The sequence below is a fragment of the Rhinoderma darwinii genome, chromosome 10 (assembly GCF_050947455.1).
Source record: "Rhinoderma darwinii isolate aRhiDar2 chromosome 10, aRhiDar2.hap1, whole genome shotgun sequence".
NCBI lineage: Eukaryota > Metazoa > Chordata > Amphibia > Anura > Rhinodermatidae > Rhinoderma > Rhinoderma darwinii.
In genome coordinates, this window is record NC_134696.1 from 4,865,718 (window position 1) to 4,881,498 (window position 15,781).

At 45.4% G+C, this 15,781-nt stretch overlaps 1 protein-coding gene across 16 annotated transcripts in view; it reads left to right on the forward strand.

The window, feature by feature from the left end:
• Window positions 1-15,781, forward strand: part of ROBO3 (roundabout guidance receptor 3) — a 388,832-nt gene that overhangs the window by 256,580 nt on the left and 116,471 nt on the right. Inside the window, exon 1 of one of the 16 annotated variants that reach the window (XM_075839202.1) lies at window positions 13,697-14,007. The exons of the other annotated variants lie outside the window; for them this stretch is intronic. Within the exon in view, the coding sequence (XP_075695317.1) occupies window positions 13,944-14,007 (64 nt within the window). The 5' untranslated portion in view covers window positions 13,697-13,943. Of the gene's footprint in view, window positions 1-13,696; window positions 14,008-15,781 lie in introns of those variants that run through there. 16 annotated transcript variants of the gene reach the window in all.

A 15,781-nucleotide genomic window follows, 5' to 3' on the forward strand; every position in this document is an offset into this window, starting at 1 on the left:
TTACATCTATATATGTGACTGATATCAGCCGCTCCTCTTATAACACTGCTGTACTATTATATCCTCCAGTCCTTACATCTATATATGTGACTGATATCAGCCGCTCCTGTATCACTGCTGTACTATTATATCCTCCAGTCCTTACATCTATATATGTGACTGATATCAGCCGCTCCTCTTATATCACTGCTGTACTATTATATCCTCCAGAGACATTACATCATATGTGTGACTGATATCAGCCGCTCCTCTTATATCACTCCAGTACTATTATATCCTCCAGAGACATTACATCATATGTGTGACTGATATCATCCGCTCCTCTTATATCACTCCAGCACTATTATATCCTCCAGACATTACATCTATATATGTGACTGATATCAGCCGCTCCTCTTATAACACTGCTGTACTATTATATCCTCCAGTCCTTACATCTATATATGTGACTGATATCAGTCGCTCCTCATATAACACTCCAGTACTATTATATCCTCCAGAGACATTACATCATATGTGACTGATATCAGCCGCTCCTCTTATATCACTCCAGCACTATTATATCCTCCAGAGACATTACATCATATGTGACTGATATCAGCCGCTCCTCTTATATCACTCCAGTACTATTATATCCTCCAGAGACATTACATCATATGTGTGACTGATATCAGCCGCTCCTCTTATATCACTCCAGTACTATTATATCCTCCAGACATTACATCTATATATGTGACTGATATCAGCCGCTCCTCTTATAACACTGCTGTACTATTATATCCTCCAGACATTACATCTATATATGTGACTGATATCAGCCGCTCCTGTATCACTGCTGTACTATTATAAGCGGAGGGCTTTAGGGTATATTCCCACAGTGCAGATTTGCTTCAGATCTGTCCTCACATATAGTTATGGGTATTAATTGCTTCAGATTTTGCCTGTATTTTTTTTAAGCCAAAACCAGAATTGGATCCAGGTGATAAGGCCTTCCTATATACCATATATATTTTTTCTGTTTAGGTTACGTTCTTGGTCTTGACTTAAAAAATACATAAAAGAATCTGCAGCAAATCTGCACTGTGTGAACAAGGCTTTAGGGTTCCCAGCCTGTTCTATCTGTAATGTGTATATGATGCAGTATAGCCAATATATGAGATCACCTTCTGACTATATTCAGTGTTATGTATTGTGTTCTGTCGCTGTAAAATTGATTCTATTCCATATTTTCGTTTTTATCCTTGCGCTGGTCTTGCCGTCTAGATCTACAATGTCCTAGTGGAGCAGCGATCACGTATAACCTGTGCGATTCCGTGTTCTGCGCTCGGCACGTGTGTTGAAATTGTCTTTGCAGAAGTCTCTGCTGTGAGAGTGAATAATTTAAAGTATAATCACATTGTGGGGTCAGTCGGGGGGGCTCCCAGACAAGATGAAAGCCGCCTCTATGAGAGGGAGGGGGGCTGTGGATTGCTGGAGAACGTTACATTTTATCATGGACAGAGGCGGCTGCTGCTGCGGGGGCTGTTTACTCTGCTGCAGGTTCAATAATTACCTTCCTCAAATATTTGAGATGTCATTGTTCATAGACGGTTAGATTGGTTATTCACCTGTTATGGAGAATGAAATCTCATCTCTGGCAGCGACAAAGAGAAAGTGACTCTAATTTACTGAGTCTGGAGGAGACACTTAATGTGCAGGGAGGACGGGAACACGGCGGCGATGAATACTGACGTACGTATTGTATCAAGAGAAGAATGGATCCGACAACATTTCTCCTTTTTCTGTCTTAAAGCCCTGATTTTCTTCCTATTCTTTCAGACCCATTGGGGGAAAAATGCCCCCCCCCCCCCGAAAAAAAAACCAACCTATTACCCTGCCTGTGGTAGGCCTCATTCACACAACCGTCACTTTTATCCGGATAAAATACTGACCCATTCATTTCTATCGGCCACGGACACCTTCCGGTATATTTACGGGTGTGTGTCCAGGCCATGGAAAAGTCCTATTTTTTGCATTTTTGAACCGTGGTCCTACACTTATTGCTGTGAGCACGGTCAGCAAATGCGGGTGACACTCCGCGGCTCGTCCATGCAGTATTTACTGACCATACGTACTGCACGGTCGTGTGTATGAGGCTAAGCCTGTGTTCACACACAACTGATTCGTTGCAGGTTTTCAGTGACCAAAATCTCCAACTAAGATCAAGTACAATCCATTTGAATGGGGTTTAACAAAATGAATGTTGCAGACCTAAGGGATTTAATTCATAGTAAGCTCTAAATATTGCAGATTTTTTTTTCTTCTAGATTTCTTGCGGATTTCACCAAAATCCACATGAAACACGTGCAGATTTTTCCACAGATGTCAGGCGTAGTCTGAAATCACTAATGTATGGTCAGCTTTAGACAGCCATTCCCTGAACCGCTTGTTGTTCACGGTCGGTCTGTTGAGGCCGTTCTGGACGAAAGCGCCATAAGCGACAAATCGATGATCAATCTCTGCCGTGATCTGTGGCCTGGTCTAGTTGTCTTGATGGAATGCAGATCTGTCACTTGGCCTGAACGACTTTCCAACGACTGCACCAGAAAAAACCCAACACGGCAGATATTCGTAGTCTCTGGTCGGCTTTTGTTGCATTCGTTCGTGTTATAAAAAGGTGCCGAAAGTTGGCTGAAAATGCTCTGAATCGTCATTGTCGGCCGACCAAAATCTCTACAAGTGTTGTGCCAATCCCTACCTGTACAAGGAGGCTCAAGATGAACCTTTAAATCCTGCAGCTGCAATTTTTAGGGCCTTGTGGAATTTACATGACTCTCTAACCAACATATTCTTGTATCCGTCGTTACGCAGGAGACCTCACATGTGGTGATAAAGTTCAGCTACGAGCTTCTACAGACGTTATGGGACCGAGAGAAGCGTTTACCTGTCTGTTTACAGCGCAAATTAATTTTACGGCATTCACCTTGTAGATTACTGAATAACTTCTGGGCCCAGGGCCAATAAAACATCAAAAGGCAAAAGGTCAACAGGAATGCTTATCTGCCCTTGTTTTATAACTTCTTAATGAACATCCATGTTGTTAGCTCACTACTAGATGACACTTTGGGGGGTTTTCGGTTCCCTGCACTCTTCTTGCCCTCTAATTTGTGCATTTTCTGTCCCGCAACTTCAGAAGTTTTACAGATGTGCACAAAACAACACATAAAGGTAGAAGCCAAGTCTAGAGATGGACTGTAAAACACCGGCTCTGGAGATCAAAGCTGGAAGATTATTGTAGTGTTGTGCTATGGCGGTGCATGGTAACAGAAGACAATGTTTATTCTATTACTCGTGAAGCGTATGGGGCGGGCTGTAATAAGGAATGTACAGGGGGGCCGGCATGGAAAGATTGGGTGAATTATGGTGAGGAGTCTAGAAGAGAGAAATCTAAAGAACAGAAGTGAGAAGGAACATGTGGAGAGACGAGAGACACAGACAAAAGTAGAGAGAGAGACCCAAGCAATGGACAGGCCTATGAAGAGATGTAAGGAATGGATAGACGTATAGAGAGAGCCAGGGAATGGATAGACATATAGAGAGACCCAGGGCATGGATAGACGTATAGAGAGACCCAGGGCATGGATAGACGTATAGAGAGAGCCAGGGAATGGATAGACATATAGAGAGACCCAGGGCATGGATAGACGTATAGAAACCTAAGAAATGGATAGACGTATAGAGAGACCCAGGGCATGGATAGACGTATAGAGACCTAAGAAATGGATAGACATATATAGAGACCTAAGAAATGGATAGATGTGAAAAGAGACCCAAGTTATGGATAGACGTTTAGGGAGACCTAAGAAATGGATAGACGTAAAGAGATACCCAAGTAATGGATAGACGTATAAGGAGGGACCTCAGGAATTGATAGATGTATAGAGAGACCCAAGCAATGGACAGGCTTATGAAGAGATGTAAGGAATGGATAGACGTATAAAGAGACCCAGAGAATGGATAGACGTATAGAGAAACCTAAGGAATGGATAGACGTATAGAGAGACCCAAGGAATGGATAGACGTATAGAGAGACCTAAGAAGTGCCGTATAGGGAGACCCAAGCAATGGACAGGCCTATGAAGAGATGTAAGGAATGGATAGACGTATAAGGAGAGACCTCGGGAATTGGTAGATGTATAGAGAGACCCAAGCAATGGATAGATACAAAGAGGGATCCAAGGAATGAATAAATGTATAGAGATATATATGGGCAGGCCTATCAAGAGACCTAAGGAATACATAGACGTATAGAGAGACGAGGGACGTGAAGGCTTATACAGGGACATAAAGGACAGGGAGACTTATAGAGAGACGCGAGGGAGACCTATGAAATGGACAGACATATAGACAGACGTGCAGGAGAGTTGTGAGGGAAGAGGAGACGTATACAGAGACATTACAGAAGACAACTACAGAGAGACTTGATAGATGAACAGATGTATAGAGAAACATGAGAGATGGACGGACACAAAGAGAAGCGCCCAATGTCCAACATCCACAAATACCCAAGACTCAGCCAGATATAGAGAGGGATGAAGAGCATCAGTGATGGAGAGATGTAGGGAGAGTCATAGAGAGGTGAGGGGGGACTGAAGCATTGACAAACATGAGGGATGAATGTACGGACTATCAGGACTTGGGGACTGACCTGTGGGATATACAAGGATCCGGCAGGAACGGATATTAGTGGGATCAGGAATAGATAAATCCGAGAGACAACATTGGTGAGATGGGATAAGCATGAGTCGTGTCAGCGCATGCTGGGGGTTGTAGTTTTCCAACAGATGTGGAGCCGCAGGTTGGAGATCACTGGTGTACACTGTAGAACAGATACAACTTTCAGTACTGCGGACCCTGCGGGCCACGCGACCCCTCCCACCATAATTACCTTGCTTCTTTTTATTGGATAATGAACCTCGTTTGACTCTCTTCTGCTCCGCCATTATTCTTTCTCTGGTATTTGTGATGTTGCCTAGTAACCCATCAACTCCATATGTGACATGATGAGTGCCCTTCCCCCGCAATCCATCTGATTACACCTTCATATCCATATTGGAAGTGCTGGGTCGGGGTGCCTCTGTCTATATTCTTGTGGAGGAGGCACAATATCCAATTATAATGGTAGCGGACGACCAAGCAAATAATAAGCTCCAAATAACAAGTAAACAAGCAATAACCTGGGCCCCGGCTTCTTTAATACGCCGGCTCCTCTTGGAGGTGATTCTGCAATCCAGATGGAATTTTTTATGCAAAATTTGCAGATCCGAGAACCACGATGGATTCGGGATTCATCAAGAAACAGGTCATTCCACTTAATATTTCCACGTTTACATCCCTGCGGTTTTCAGTGACACAAGTCAATAGTCACTTCCATTGAATAATTCATTTGCCGGTATTGGCAAATCAATCAGTAAAATTGAACTCCGCTTAAATGCAGAACACTGGAGAAACTCCCAGAAAGTTTAGGTAGGAAATGATTGACTGCGTAATGGAGATGTCTTGAAAATGCAGATTTATAGTTACAAATAGGAATCCATTTTTGGGGCTGATCCACAGATGAGACGGTCTGCAGATCTCACAAAATGTTCCCATAATGTAGGAAACCTTAGGTTTACTGATGATAATCACAGGCTTGTTCTATACTATTTATCTACACACTTTTCCCTGTTCCCTCACAACATATTCTGCAACATTCATCTATCTGCGAGGGACTTCATGAATAAAATGCTAGAACTACAATGAAGACTGACACACGGGCACGAAGTAGAGGCAGTGACGTAACTACAGAACGGTGCAGATGTTTGTGTCACTCAGGGTCAATGTAAAGCTTGGTAACAGCCTTCATAGCGGTTATTAGAGGTTGTCCCTCATCCCCTGCTACCTGTATAGAATAGAAACCATAATAAAAGACTCCACACAAGGGGCATACGCTTCATAAAAGAAGATTCTATTTAGATCAAGACTAGCACATATTGGGTGGCAATGGGAAAGTATGGGCGCAGCTGACCAGCAGTATTATGTGGGCACTGTATGGTGGCATTATTCGGGATATTGAATAATAGAATTACCCAGGTATGATCATTGCAGGTTAAGGGGCCTGGCATTTTGTGGCTACGGAGATGTAAATCTGGTTCTGCACCCCTCTATGTAACCGCAGGGTCCTTACTTTTGGGGCTGCAGATAATGGGTTGAGTATATATATATATCTCCTTCATATAGTAACGTTGTTCGGTTTGTGTATTAATGACAACATTGCGCCGGCTGCACCCCCCCATGTAGTCATCCACACCCTACAAGTGTCACAATATATGGATGTGCAGCAATGAAGACGCCTTTGTTGGGGGAGGTTGTGTAAGACTCTGAGATCGGCCTCTTTTCATGCTCTCTGACTGTCGCGTTTCACGGTTCATAGATTCTTGTGATCAATTAACTTTTGCTCTCAAAAATTCAAAGAAGCAGGAAATCAGTCACCGCCGATCAGGGAGATCCTGGAGGAAGCCCAGGCCTCTTCTTCCAGCATGTCAGGAAAGGATAATGTCTCCTCTACGCCTCACCGTCCTATTTAATTATTCCTCCAGATAAGAATCCCTTTCACCGAAAAATATTCATTCTGCTGATTCTGACACTGAGACGTTCCTCAAACATCTCATTACCACGGACTTTGCCAGGAATTAAAAAAAAATGCATTAAAGTGTATGAGAGTGAAAGGAGGATTCAAGGTCATTGCGTCCGCCACCACGCTGCGGGCACGGAGTGGCGGTATTCTTCTACAGTCGGGGTGTGGCAGGTCGTTCTGCATCAGCAGCTGAATGGACGTCGTCCTCTTGCTGCTTACATTGACTTGTGTGTATGAGATGTGAGATCTTTGCAGATCATCTCTCCCCTTGTAACATTTCGGCAGGACTGTAATCAGCATCCAGGCTTATGTAGGCAGCATTAGGGTTAAACAAAAGGAATACCCAAAATGCGCGTTTCATGGACCATTATGAAATTTGACAAATCGCCAAATTTAAATACCTCCCAGTCTAAGTTGGTTCTCCTTCTCGAACGAAGAGTACCATTCCCCTAGGCTAAGAGAGTACCATTCCCCTAGGCTAAGAGAGTACCATTCCCCTAGGCTAAGAGAGTACCATTCCCCTAGGCTAAGAGAGTACCATTCCCCTAGGCTAAGAGAGTACCATTCCCCTAGGCTAAGAGAGTACCATTCCCCTAGGCTAAGAGAGTACCATTCCCCTAGGCTAGGGGAGTACCATTCCCCTAGGCTAGGGGAGTACCATTCCCCTAGGCTAGGGGAGTACCATACCCCTAGGCTAGGGGAGTACCATACCCCTAGGCTAGGGGAGTACCATACCCCTAGGCTAGGAGAGTACCATACCCCTAGGCTAGGAGAGTACCATTCCCCTAGGCTAGGAGAGTACCATTCCCCTAGGCTAGGAGAGTACCATTCCCCTAGGCTAGGAGAGTACCATACCCCTAGGTTAGGAGAGTACTAGAGTAATAACCGAAACATGCCCGGAGTTAGGGTCCTCATGCCCACATTGGGCCGTGTAATCAAGCGCCAATCAATGAGACAGCTCGTTGATCGGCGCTCGTTTGCTCCTGTCACAAGGAGCTAGTATGGGGGCAACGCTCATCACCATACATTTCTATCATGTTGGCAGCGCGTCTCCCTGTTTACACACCAAGATGTGCTGCCGACAACCAGAATATTTCATGCTGCATAAACGATACGATCGGCTGATGAAGAAGCGTTTACACAGGGCAATGTTATGTGAACGCTCGGATGCCCGATCCTGGTTGGATCGCTATTCTTTTAGAATGGGGGGGAAGGGTATTAATAACTGGATGCCATAAAATGTTATTGTTTTATCCCACTGGACTTTTGCTGCACCTGCACAGGTGATATTCACAGCTCTATGATAAGGAATCGCTGTAATTGCTCTATTAAAAAATCTATAAACTGCAGCTTTAAAGGATAATAATGTGCAAATGTTAAAACTCATTTTTATGTGGGATGGAGGGTAACCCGAAGCTCCGGGGCCCCAATGCAAAATCTGTAAGGACCCTTTCTGATACTGGTGTCTTCTTATAGGGTAGAGGGGCCTTTCAGGCCGGGTGCGGCTGCCACCTCCGCCCCACTATAGCTGCACCCCTGATTCTGACCATTTGTGAACTTTCTTCAAGTTGACGTTTATCCTGTCTGAGAGAAAATAGCAATGTTAGGAAATGGGGGGAGATCAGGGAGGTCTGAACCCTGAAATGTGGACAGGACAGTATAGGGAAATACAAGAGGATGAAGTGTAACACATCCAGCAGAGGACGTATATGTATGGCTTGACGCCGCTGCTCTCGGTTATGCCACATCCTGTGCTGGGAGATCACGGCTCACATTATATAACACATCCAGTAGAGGACGTATATGTATGGCTTGACGCCGCTGCTCTCGGTTATGCCACATCCTGTGCTGGGAGATCACGGCTCACATTATATAACACAACCAGCAGAGGACGTATATGTATGGCTTGACGCCGCTGCTCTCGGTTATGCCACGTCCTGTGCTGGGAGATCACGACTCACATTATATAACACATCCAGCAGAGGACGTATATGTATGGCTTGACGCCGCTGCTCTCGGTTATGCCACATCCTGTGCTGGGAGATCACGGCTCACATTATATAACACATCCAGTAGAGGACGTATATGTATGGCTTGACGCCGCTGCTCTCGGTTATGCCACATCCTGTGCTGGGAGATCACGGCTCACATTATATAACACAACCAGCAGAGGACGTATATGTATGGCTTGACGCCGCTGCTCTCGGTTATGCCACGTCCTGTGCTGGGAGATCACGACTCACATTATATAACACATCCAGCAGAGGACGTATATGTATGGCTTGACGCCGCTGCTCTCGGTTATGCCACATCCTGTGCTGGGAGATCACGGCTCACATTATATAACACATCCAGTAGAGGACGTATATGTATGGCTTGACGCCGCTGCTCTCGGTTATGCCACATCCTGTGCTGGGAGATCACGGCTCACATTATATAACACATCCAGTAGAGGACGTATATGTATGGCTTGACGCCGCTGCTCTCGGTTATGCCACGTCCTGTGCTGGGAGATCACGGCTCACATTATATAACACAACCAGCAGAGGACGTATATGTATGGCTTGACGCCGCTGCTCTCGGTTATGCCACGTCCTGTGCTGGGAGATCACGGCTCACATTATATAACACATCCAGTAGAGGACGTACATGTATGGCTTGACGCCGCTGCTCTCGGTTATGCCACGTCCTGTGCTGGGAGATCACGACTCACATTATATAACACATCCAGTAGAGGACGTATATGTATGGCTTGACGCCGCTGCTCTCGGTTATGCCACGTCCTGTGCTGGGAGATCACGACTCACATTATATAACACATCCAGTAGAGGACGTATATGTATGGCTTGACGCCGCTGCTCTCGGTTATGCCACGTCCTGTGCTGGGAGATCACGACTCACATTATATAACACATCCAGCAGAGGACGTATATGTATGGCTTGACGCCGCTGCTCTCGGTTATGCCACGTCCTGTGCTGGGAGATCACGGCTCACATTATATAACACATCCAGTAGAGGACGTATATGTATGGCTTGACGCCGCTGCTCTCGGTTATGCCACATCCTGTGCTGGGAGATCACGGCTCACATTATATAACACAACCAGCAGAGGACGTATATGTATGGCTTGACGCCGCTGCTCTCGGTTATGCCACGTCCTGTGCTGGGAGATCACGACTCACATTATATAACACATCCAGCAGAGGACGTATATGTATGGCTTGACGCCGCTGCTCTCGGTTATGCCACATCCTGTGCTGGGAGATCACGGCTCACATTATATAACACATCCAGTAGAGGACGTATATGTATGGCTTGACGCCGCTGCTCTCGGTTATGCCACATCCTGTGCTGGGAGATCACGGCTCACATTATATAACACATCCAGCAGAGGACGTATATGTATGGCTTGACGCCGCTGCTCTCGGTTATGCCACGTCCTGTGCTGGGAGATCACGGCTCATGGATATTTACACGCTTGTGACAATGATCTTTTCCAGTGCTGATTTGCAGCGATCTCCTAACCCAGCGGCAGAAGTCGTGGATGAAGGTTTCCGCTTGGCCTGTCAGCGCGCGGATGTTTCCCATAAATACCAATCGGCGGTGGACCATATTGATCAATGTCTTTAAACCTTTTTTTTTTTTAAGTTCATCTTACACCACTATAGCGTCTAATCTGCTGTGCGGAATAATTATAATATTTGTACAGACACTGCATATATGAGAGATTTCCTGGTTGTCACCAATGTTCTTCATCTTGGGCTCTTTTCCCCGGGTGGCGTTTGTATGTACCCCCCCCCCCCCCACTAAATGTTAATCCAGCCCCACGTTTCCTGAAAATCTGCAGTCAATAAAGGGTCTTTGTGAGTGACCCCCGGTGCCGTCTGTTCCCTCGGTGGCGACGTCACTGCCCCTATTGTCACTGCCACATTGTGGTATTAGGTAATGAATGGACAGGGGTTTATGAGGATAAAGAGTCGCAGGGAGAGCAGACTGAGGTGAAACTTCTGGAGGAGTTTATCAGAGCTGAAGACAGAGGAGCCGAGTTACACCCAACTATGGTCCACAAGAAGCCACTACTGAGTAGCCACAATGTTTATTAGAGGACTTGTCTACTTTGGACAACCCCTGATCCGCAGCCGCTTTCCCCAATGATGACAGGATGAGGGGGCCGTGGGCACCGCAGAGGAGATTCATGGAATTTAAAGGGGTCTTCGTCTAAAATCAAACATTCTCCAGTAAATAGAAGTCCTTAAATCCTCCTCTTCTTGCCTTAAAAATTCTAGTCCACCGTTTCTTTGTAGTATTTGTTTTTCAGAAGATGGGTAATGACCAATGTGGCTATTGTTATACTGCTCTAAGATTGGTCACTCATCTTTTCCAGACTCCTGCATGATATATTCAGCTACAGCTACGATACATCTCCGTCTCCTTCCGTATCAATCAGCAGATTGGCCATTCAGGGCTTTAGGAAAGATGTGTGACAAGTCCTGTAGAAGCTGCACTAGCGGCCATATGTGTTGTCACCGCTCTCCACTATTCAATGACTTCTCTCTACAGGGGAGTTGTAAGATCGATATCCACACGATTATTCCAAGCATTGCTGTGTACGGTCCAGACAGAATATTTACAAACCAAACAGGGACGTCAGAACAGCGGCGAGGGGGGGAGGGGTGGATGCTGCGATACTTTTAAAGTCCATTGTTTTTCAGATGGTGTTTGACCAGGAAACAGTCAAACCAAAGAAAAGTAAAATAACGAGCGTTGGACAAACGAACCCCCTGCGACAACGCGTGGACCTTGCGCTACAATAGACGTGCTCCGTAATGTTATATATACAGAAACACAAAGCAACGCAACGTCCCAAGATGCTTCACTGCACTATGCAAAACATCTGCGTGTATCTAATCCTATCATGTGTGATACTGTCTGCTGAGCTGTGTATCTAATCCTATCATGTGTGATACTGTCTGCTGAGCCGTTGTATCTAATCCTATCATGTGTGATACTGTCTGCTGAGCGCTGTATCTAATCCTATCATGTGTGATACTGTCTGCTGAGCTGTGTATCTAATCCTATCATGTGTGATACTGTCTGCTGAGCTGTGTATCTAATCCTATCATGTATGATACTGTCTGCTGAGCTCGGTATCTAATCCTATCATATCATGTGTGATACTGTCTGCTGAGCTGTGTATCTAATCCTATCATGTGTGATACTGTCTGCTGAGCTCGGTATCTAATCCTATCATGTGTGATACTGTCTGCTGAGCTCGGTATCTAATCCTATCATGTGTGATACTGTCTGCTGAGCCGCTGTATCTAATCCTATCATGTGTGATACTGGCTGCTGAGCTGTGTATCTAATCCAATCGTGTGATACTGTATGCTGAGCTGTGTATCTAATCCTATCATGTGTGATACCGTCTGCTGAGCTGTGTATCTAATCCTATCATGTGTGATACTGTCTGCTGAGCTATGTATCTAATCCTATCATGTGTGATCCAGTCTTGGAGACCCTCACAGCTCTCCGGATTGGAAGTATGGGATACACTTACCAACATGGGGTAGTTGCACAGGAGTAGGCCAGTAACAGGACCTGGTGATGATGAGGTTAACTGCGCCTGTCCCTTTCCTCGGTCTTGGTTGGTTGGGGGTCGGAGGTCCCAGCTGGCGCTGTGGATAAACATTTTGCCAATTTACACCTGAAGAAAGAAGATTTCTTATTGGGCTGATTACTAATTAAAAAGAACAAGGATAAGAAAGCGATGAGACCCTCGAGGATAAGAAGGTCGGGGGCGCCAAGTGTCACAGATTATCTAATGGGGAGATTCTAAATATCTGGGTATTAAATTGCCTCAGATAATGAAAATCACAATTTAGGACCTGGTTACATTACAAGTGAAGACCCCGAAATATCTGCCCCTCACTCGTCCTCTTGTGAATTGTCTTGGCCTTGACAACGGCCATGATGTAGCCTATAGGGGCAGTCACACCACTTTCTCCCCCTTCTGTCCCGCTGTGTAAGTATCAGTCTACACTGTAGTTCTGGCACTCTATTGAGGAACCAGGAAGCTCAGGATGAACAGAACTTTAGTGGATCTTGAAGACCGGATTTACACGCTACGATTTTCTGCGTAATCCAATATAATGTGACTTGTTAAGGTCCTCAGACCTATCGTGGTGATGATGAATATAAGAAAGCGGCGCCCAATGTCAGTGATCAGCGTTAAACAGGAAATACAATCCTTCCCATCAGTCCGGATATCCTTCCCTGTAACGACCAGTGTCCCAGCAGTGAAAAATATCAGAACCCTGATCCCCCCATCAGACAGATCAATCCCCCGTCTATGGCCAGCCTCCTTATGTTCTAGGTATTGAACATGGCAGATGTCAGTAAAATATTATCTGTCAGTAAAAATCTTATTGTAAGAAAGTGACAACTGTCTCCCACAATGTGCCCCCAAAACATGTAATTGATGTAATGCCCTGTGCGCCCAGTAGGTGTCACTGTTTCTACTGCTGTGAATTCAGAGCTGCAGCCAATCCACCAAATCTATCCATCAGGATCTGCAGGAAGCAGCAGAGCCCCAAACTGGACACCACCTATCCCATAATATACAGACAATACAACACAACACACAGTATACGTTACCCCAAAACATTAGGTTACATTGCATGTTCAGAATTATAATTCTATATTGTGTGTGTGCGTGAATATATATATATGTGTTTAAGCTGCAAAGTAGAATGTAATCTCACCAGCCCTAGTACAGACTTCCTGACATACTAGAGTTACATGTAAGGTTAGATTGCCAGCTCTGTTGACCTGTGTGCAGACACTTAGTGACAAAAGGTAAAACAAAATTAAATCACAAAATTGAAGGTAAATAAGTACAAAATGTAATGATTGGAGAAGACAACACCCGGCTTTGGCTTGGAGCAGCTTGTGTGCTGTGAGGCTGCAGGTGCCTGTGCCTTTAAATGCATGCAGGGAGGAGGAGGAGGGCTCCCTGACACAATGGTGAGGGGATTGCTGTGCTCTGGGTGAGGGGAGTCACTGTGCTGGGAGCTGCTGCTGGAGGCTTCACATTATTGCAGCTCTCATGTTCCTGCCTGGAGGGGATAGTGAGTGTCAGCTCCTAGGACACAGCTGCAGCCCGGTCTATGAGGAGGGAGCAGAGCAGCATGGATGGGGCAGGGGTAGGAAGTGACTGAGTGACCATCATCCTCCTCATCTCCTCTATTACTACTATCTCGTGGATTACTGCGGCTCCCGGAGCAGAAGATGCGGCTTCTATGTCAGAGCTTCCTGTGGATTGTGCCCGCTGTGCTCTTGTGCCCTGCTCTAGGTAAGCCATGTGCCCTCCATGTGCCCCATCAGCAGCTCTGCCACACGGACTCAACTGCAGGACAAAACTTTTCCCGTGCGGGCAGATGCCCGGGTCTGTGCCCTGTGAGGAGGGGAGATCTGCTGCTCCGGGACGATCCTGGATTCTCTTGTGTTTTTGATTCATTAGTAAATTTATTTACAAATCTAATTCTTGTATTGAGGGGGTGGGGGGGCTCAGCTCTAAGATGGGGGCACTGCGGCTCTAATGCATTGTAGGAGTTTAATGTTATTGTATCTGTATTGGTTGCAATTCTGCGTATATTAGATGGACCAGTGTGTACAGTGCTGAGTATATTAGATGGACCAGTGTGTACAGTGCTGAGTATATTAGAAGGACCAGTGTATACAGTGCTGAGTATATTAGGACCAGTGTGTACAGTGCTGAGTATATTACATGGACCAGTGTGTACAGTGCTGAGTATATTAGGACCAGTGTATACAGTGCTGAGTATATTAGGACCAGTGTGTACAGTGCTGAGTATATTAGAAGGACCAGTGTATACAGTGCTGAGTACATTAGAAGGGCCAGTGTGTACAGTGCTGAGTACATTAGAAGGGCCAGTGTGTACAGTGCTGAGTATATTAGATGGACCAGTGTGTACAGTGCTGAGTATATTAGATGGACCAGTGTGTACAGTGCTGAGTATATTAGAAGGACCAGTGTATACAGTGCTGAGTATATTAGGACCAGTGTGTACAGTGCTGAGTATATTAGAAGGACCAGTGTATACAGTGCTGAGTACATTAGAAGGGCCAGTGTGTACAGTGCTGAGTACATTAGTTGGGCCAGTGTGTACAGTGCTGAGTACATTAGAAGGGCCAGTGTGTACAGTGCTGAGTATATTAGATGGACCAGTGTGTACAGTGCTGAGTATATTAGATGGACCAGTGTGTACAGTGCTGAGTATATTAGAAGGACCAGTGTGTACAGTGCTGAGTATATTGGAAGGACCAGTGTATACAGTGCTGGGTATATTAGATGGACCAGTGTGTACAGTGCTGAGTATATTAGGACCAGTGTGTACAGTGCTGAGTATATTAGAAGGGCCTGTGTGTACAGTGCTGAGTACATTAGAAGGGCCAGTGTGTACAGTGCTGAGTATATTAGATGGACCAGTGTGTACAGTGCTGAGTACATTAGAAGGGCCAGTGTGTACAGTGCTGAGTATATTAGATGGACCAGTGTGTACAGTGCTGAGTATATTAGATGGACCAGTGTGTACAGTGCTGAGTATATTAGAAGGACCAGTGTGTACAGTGCTGAGTATATTGGAAGGACCAGTGTATACAGTGCTGCGTATATTAGATGGACCAGTGTGTACAGTGCTGAGTACATTAGAAGGACCAGTGTGTACAGTGCTGAGTATATTGGAAGGACCAGTGTGTACAGTGCTGAGTATATTAGATGGACCAGTGTGTACAGTGCTGAGTATATTGGAAGGACCAGTGTGTACAGTGCTGAGTATATTAGATGGACCAGTGTGTACAGTGCTGAGTATATTAGGACCAGTGTGTACAGTGCTGAGTATATTAGATGGACCAGTGTGTACAGTGCTGAGTATATTAGGACCAGTGTGTACAGTGCTGAGTATATTAGATGGACCAGTGTGTACAGTGCTGCGTATATTAGAAGGGCCAGTGTGTACAGTGCTGAGTATATTAGATGGACCAGTGTGTACAGTGCTGAGTATATTAGAAGGACCAGTGTGTACAGTGCTGAGTATATTGGAAGG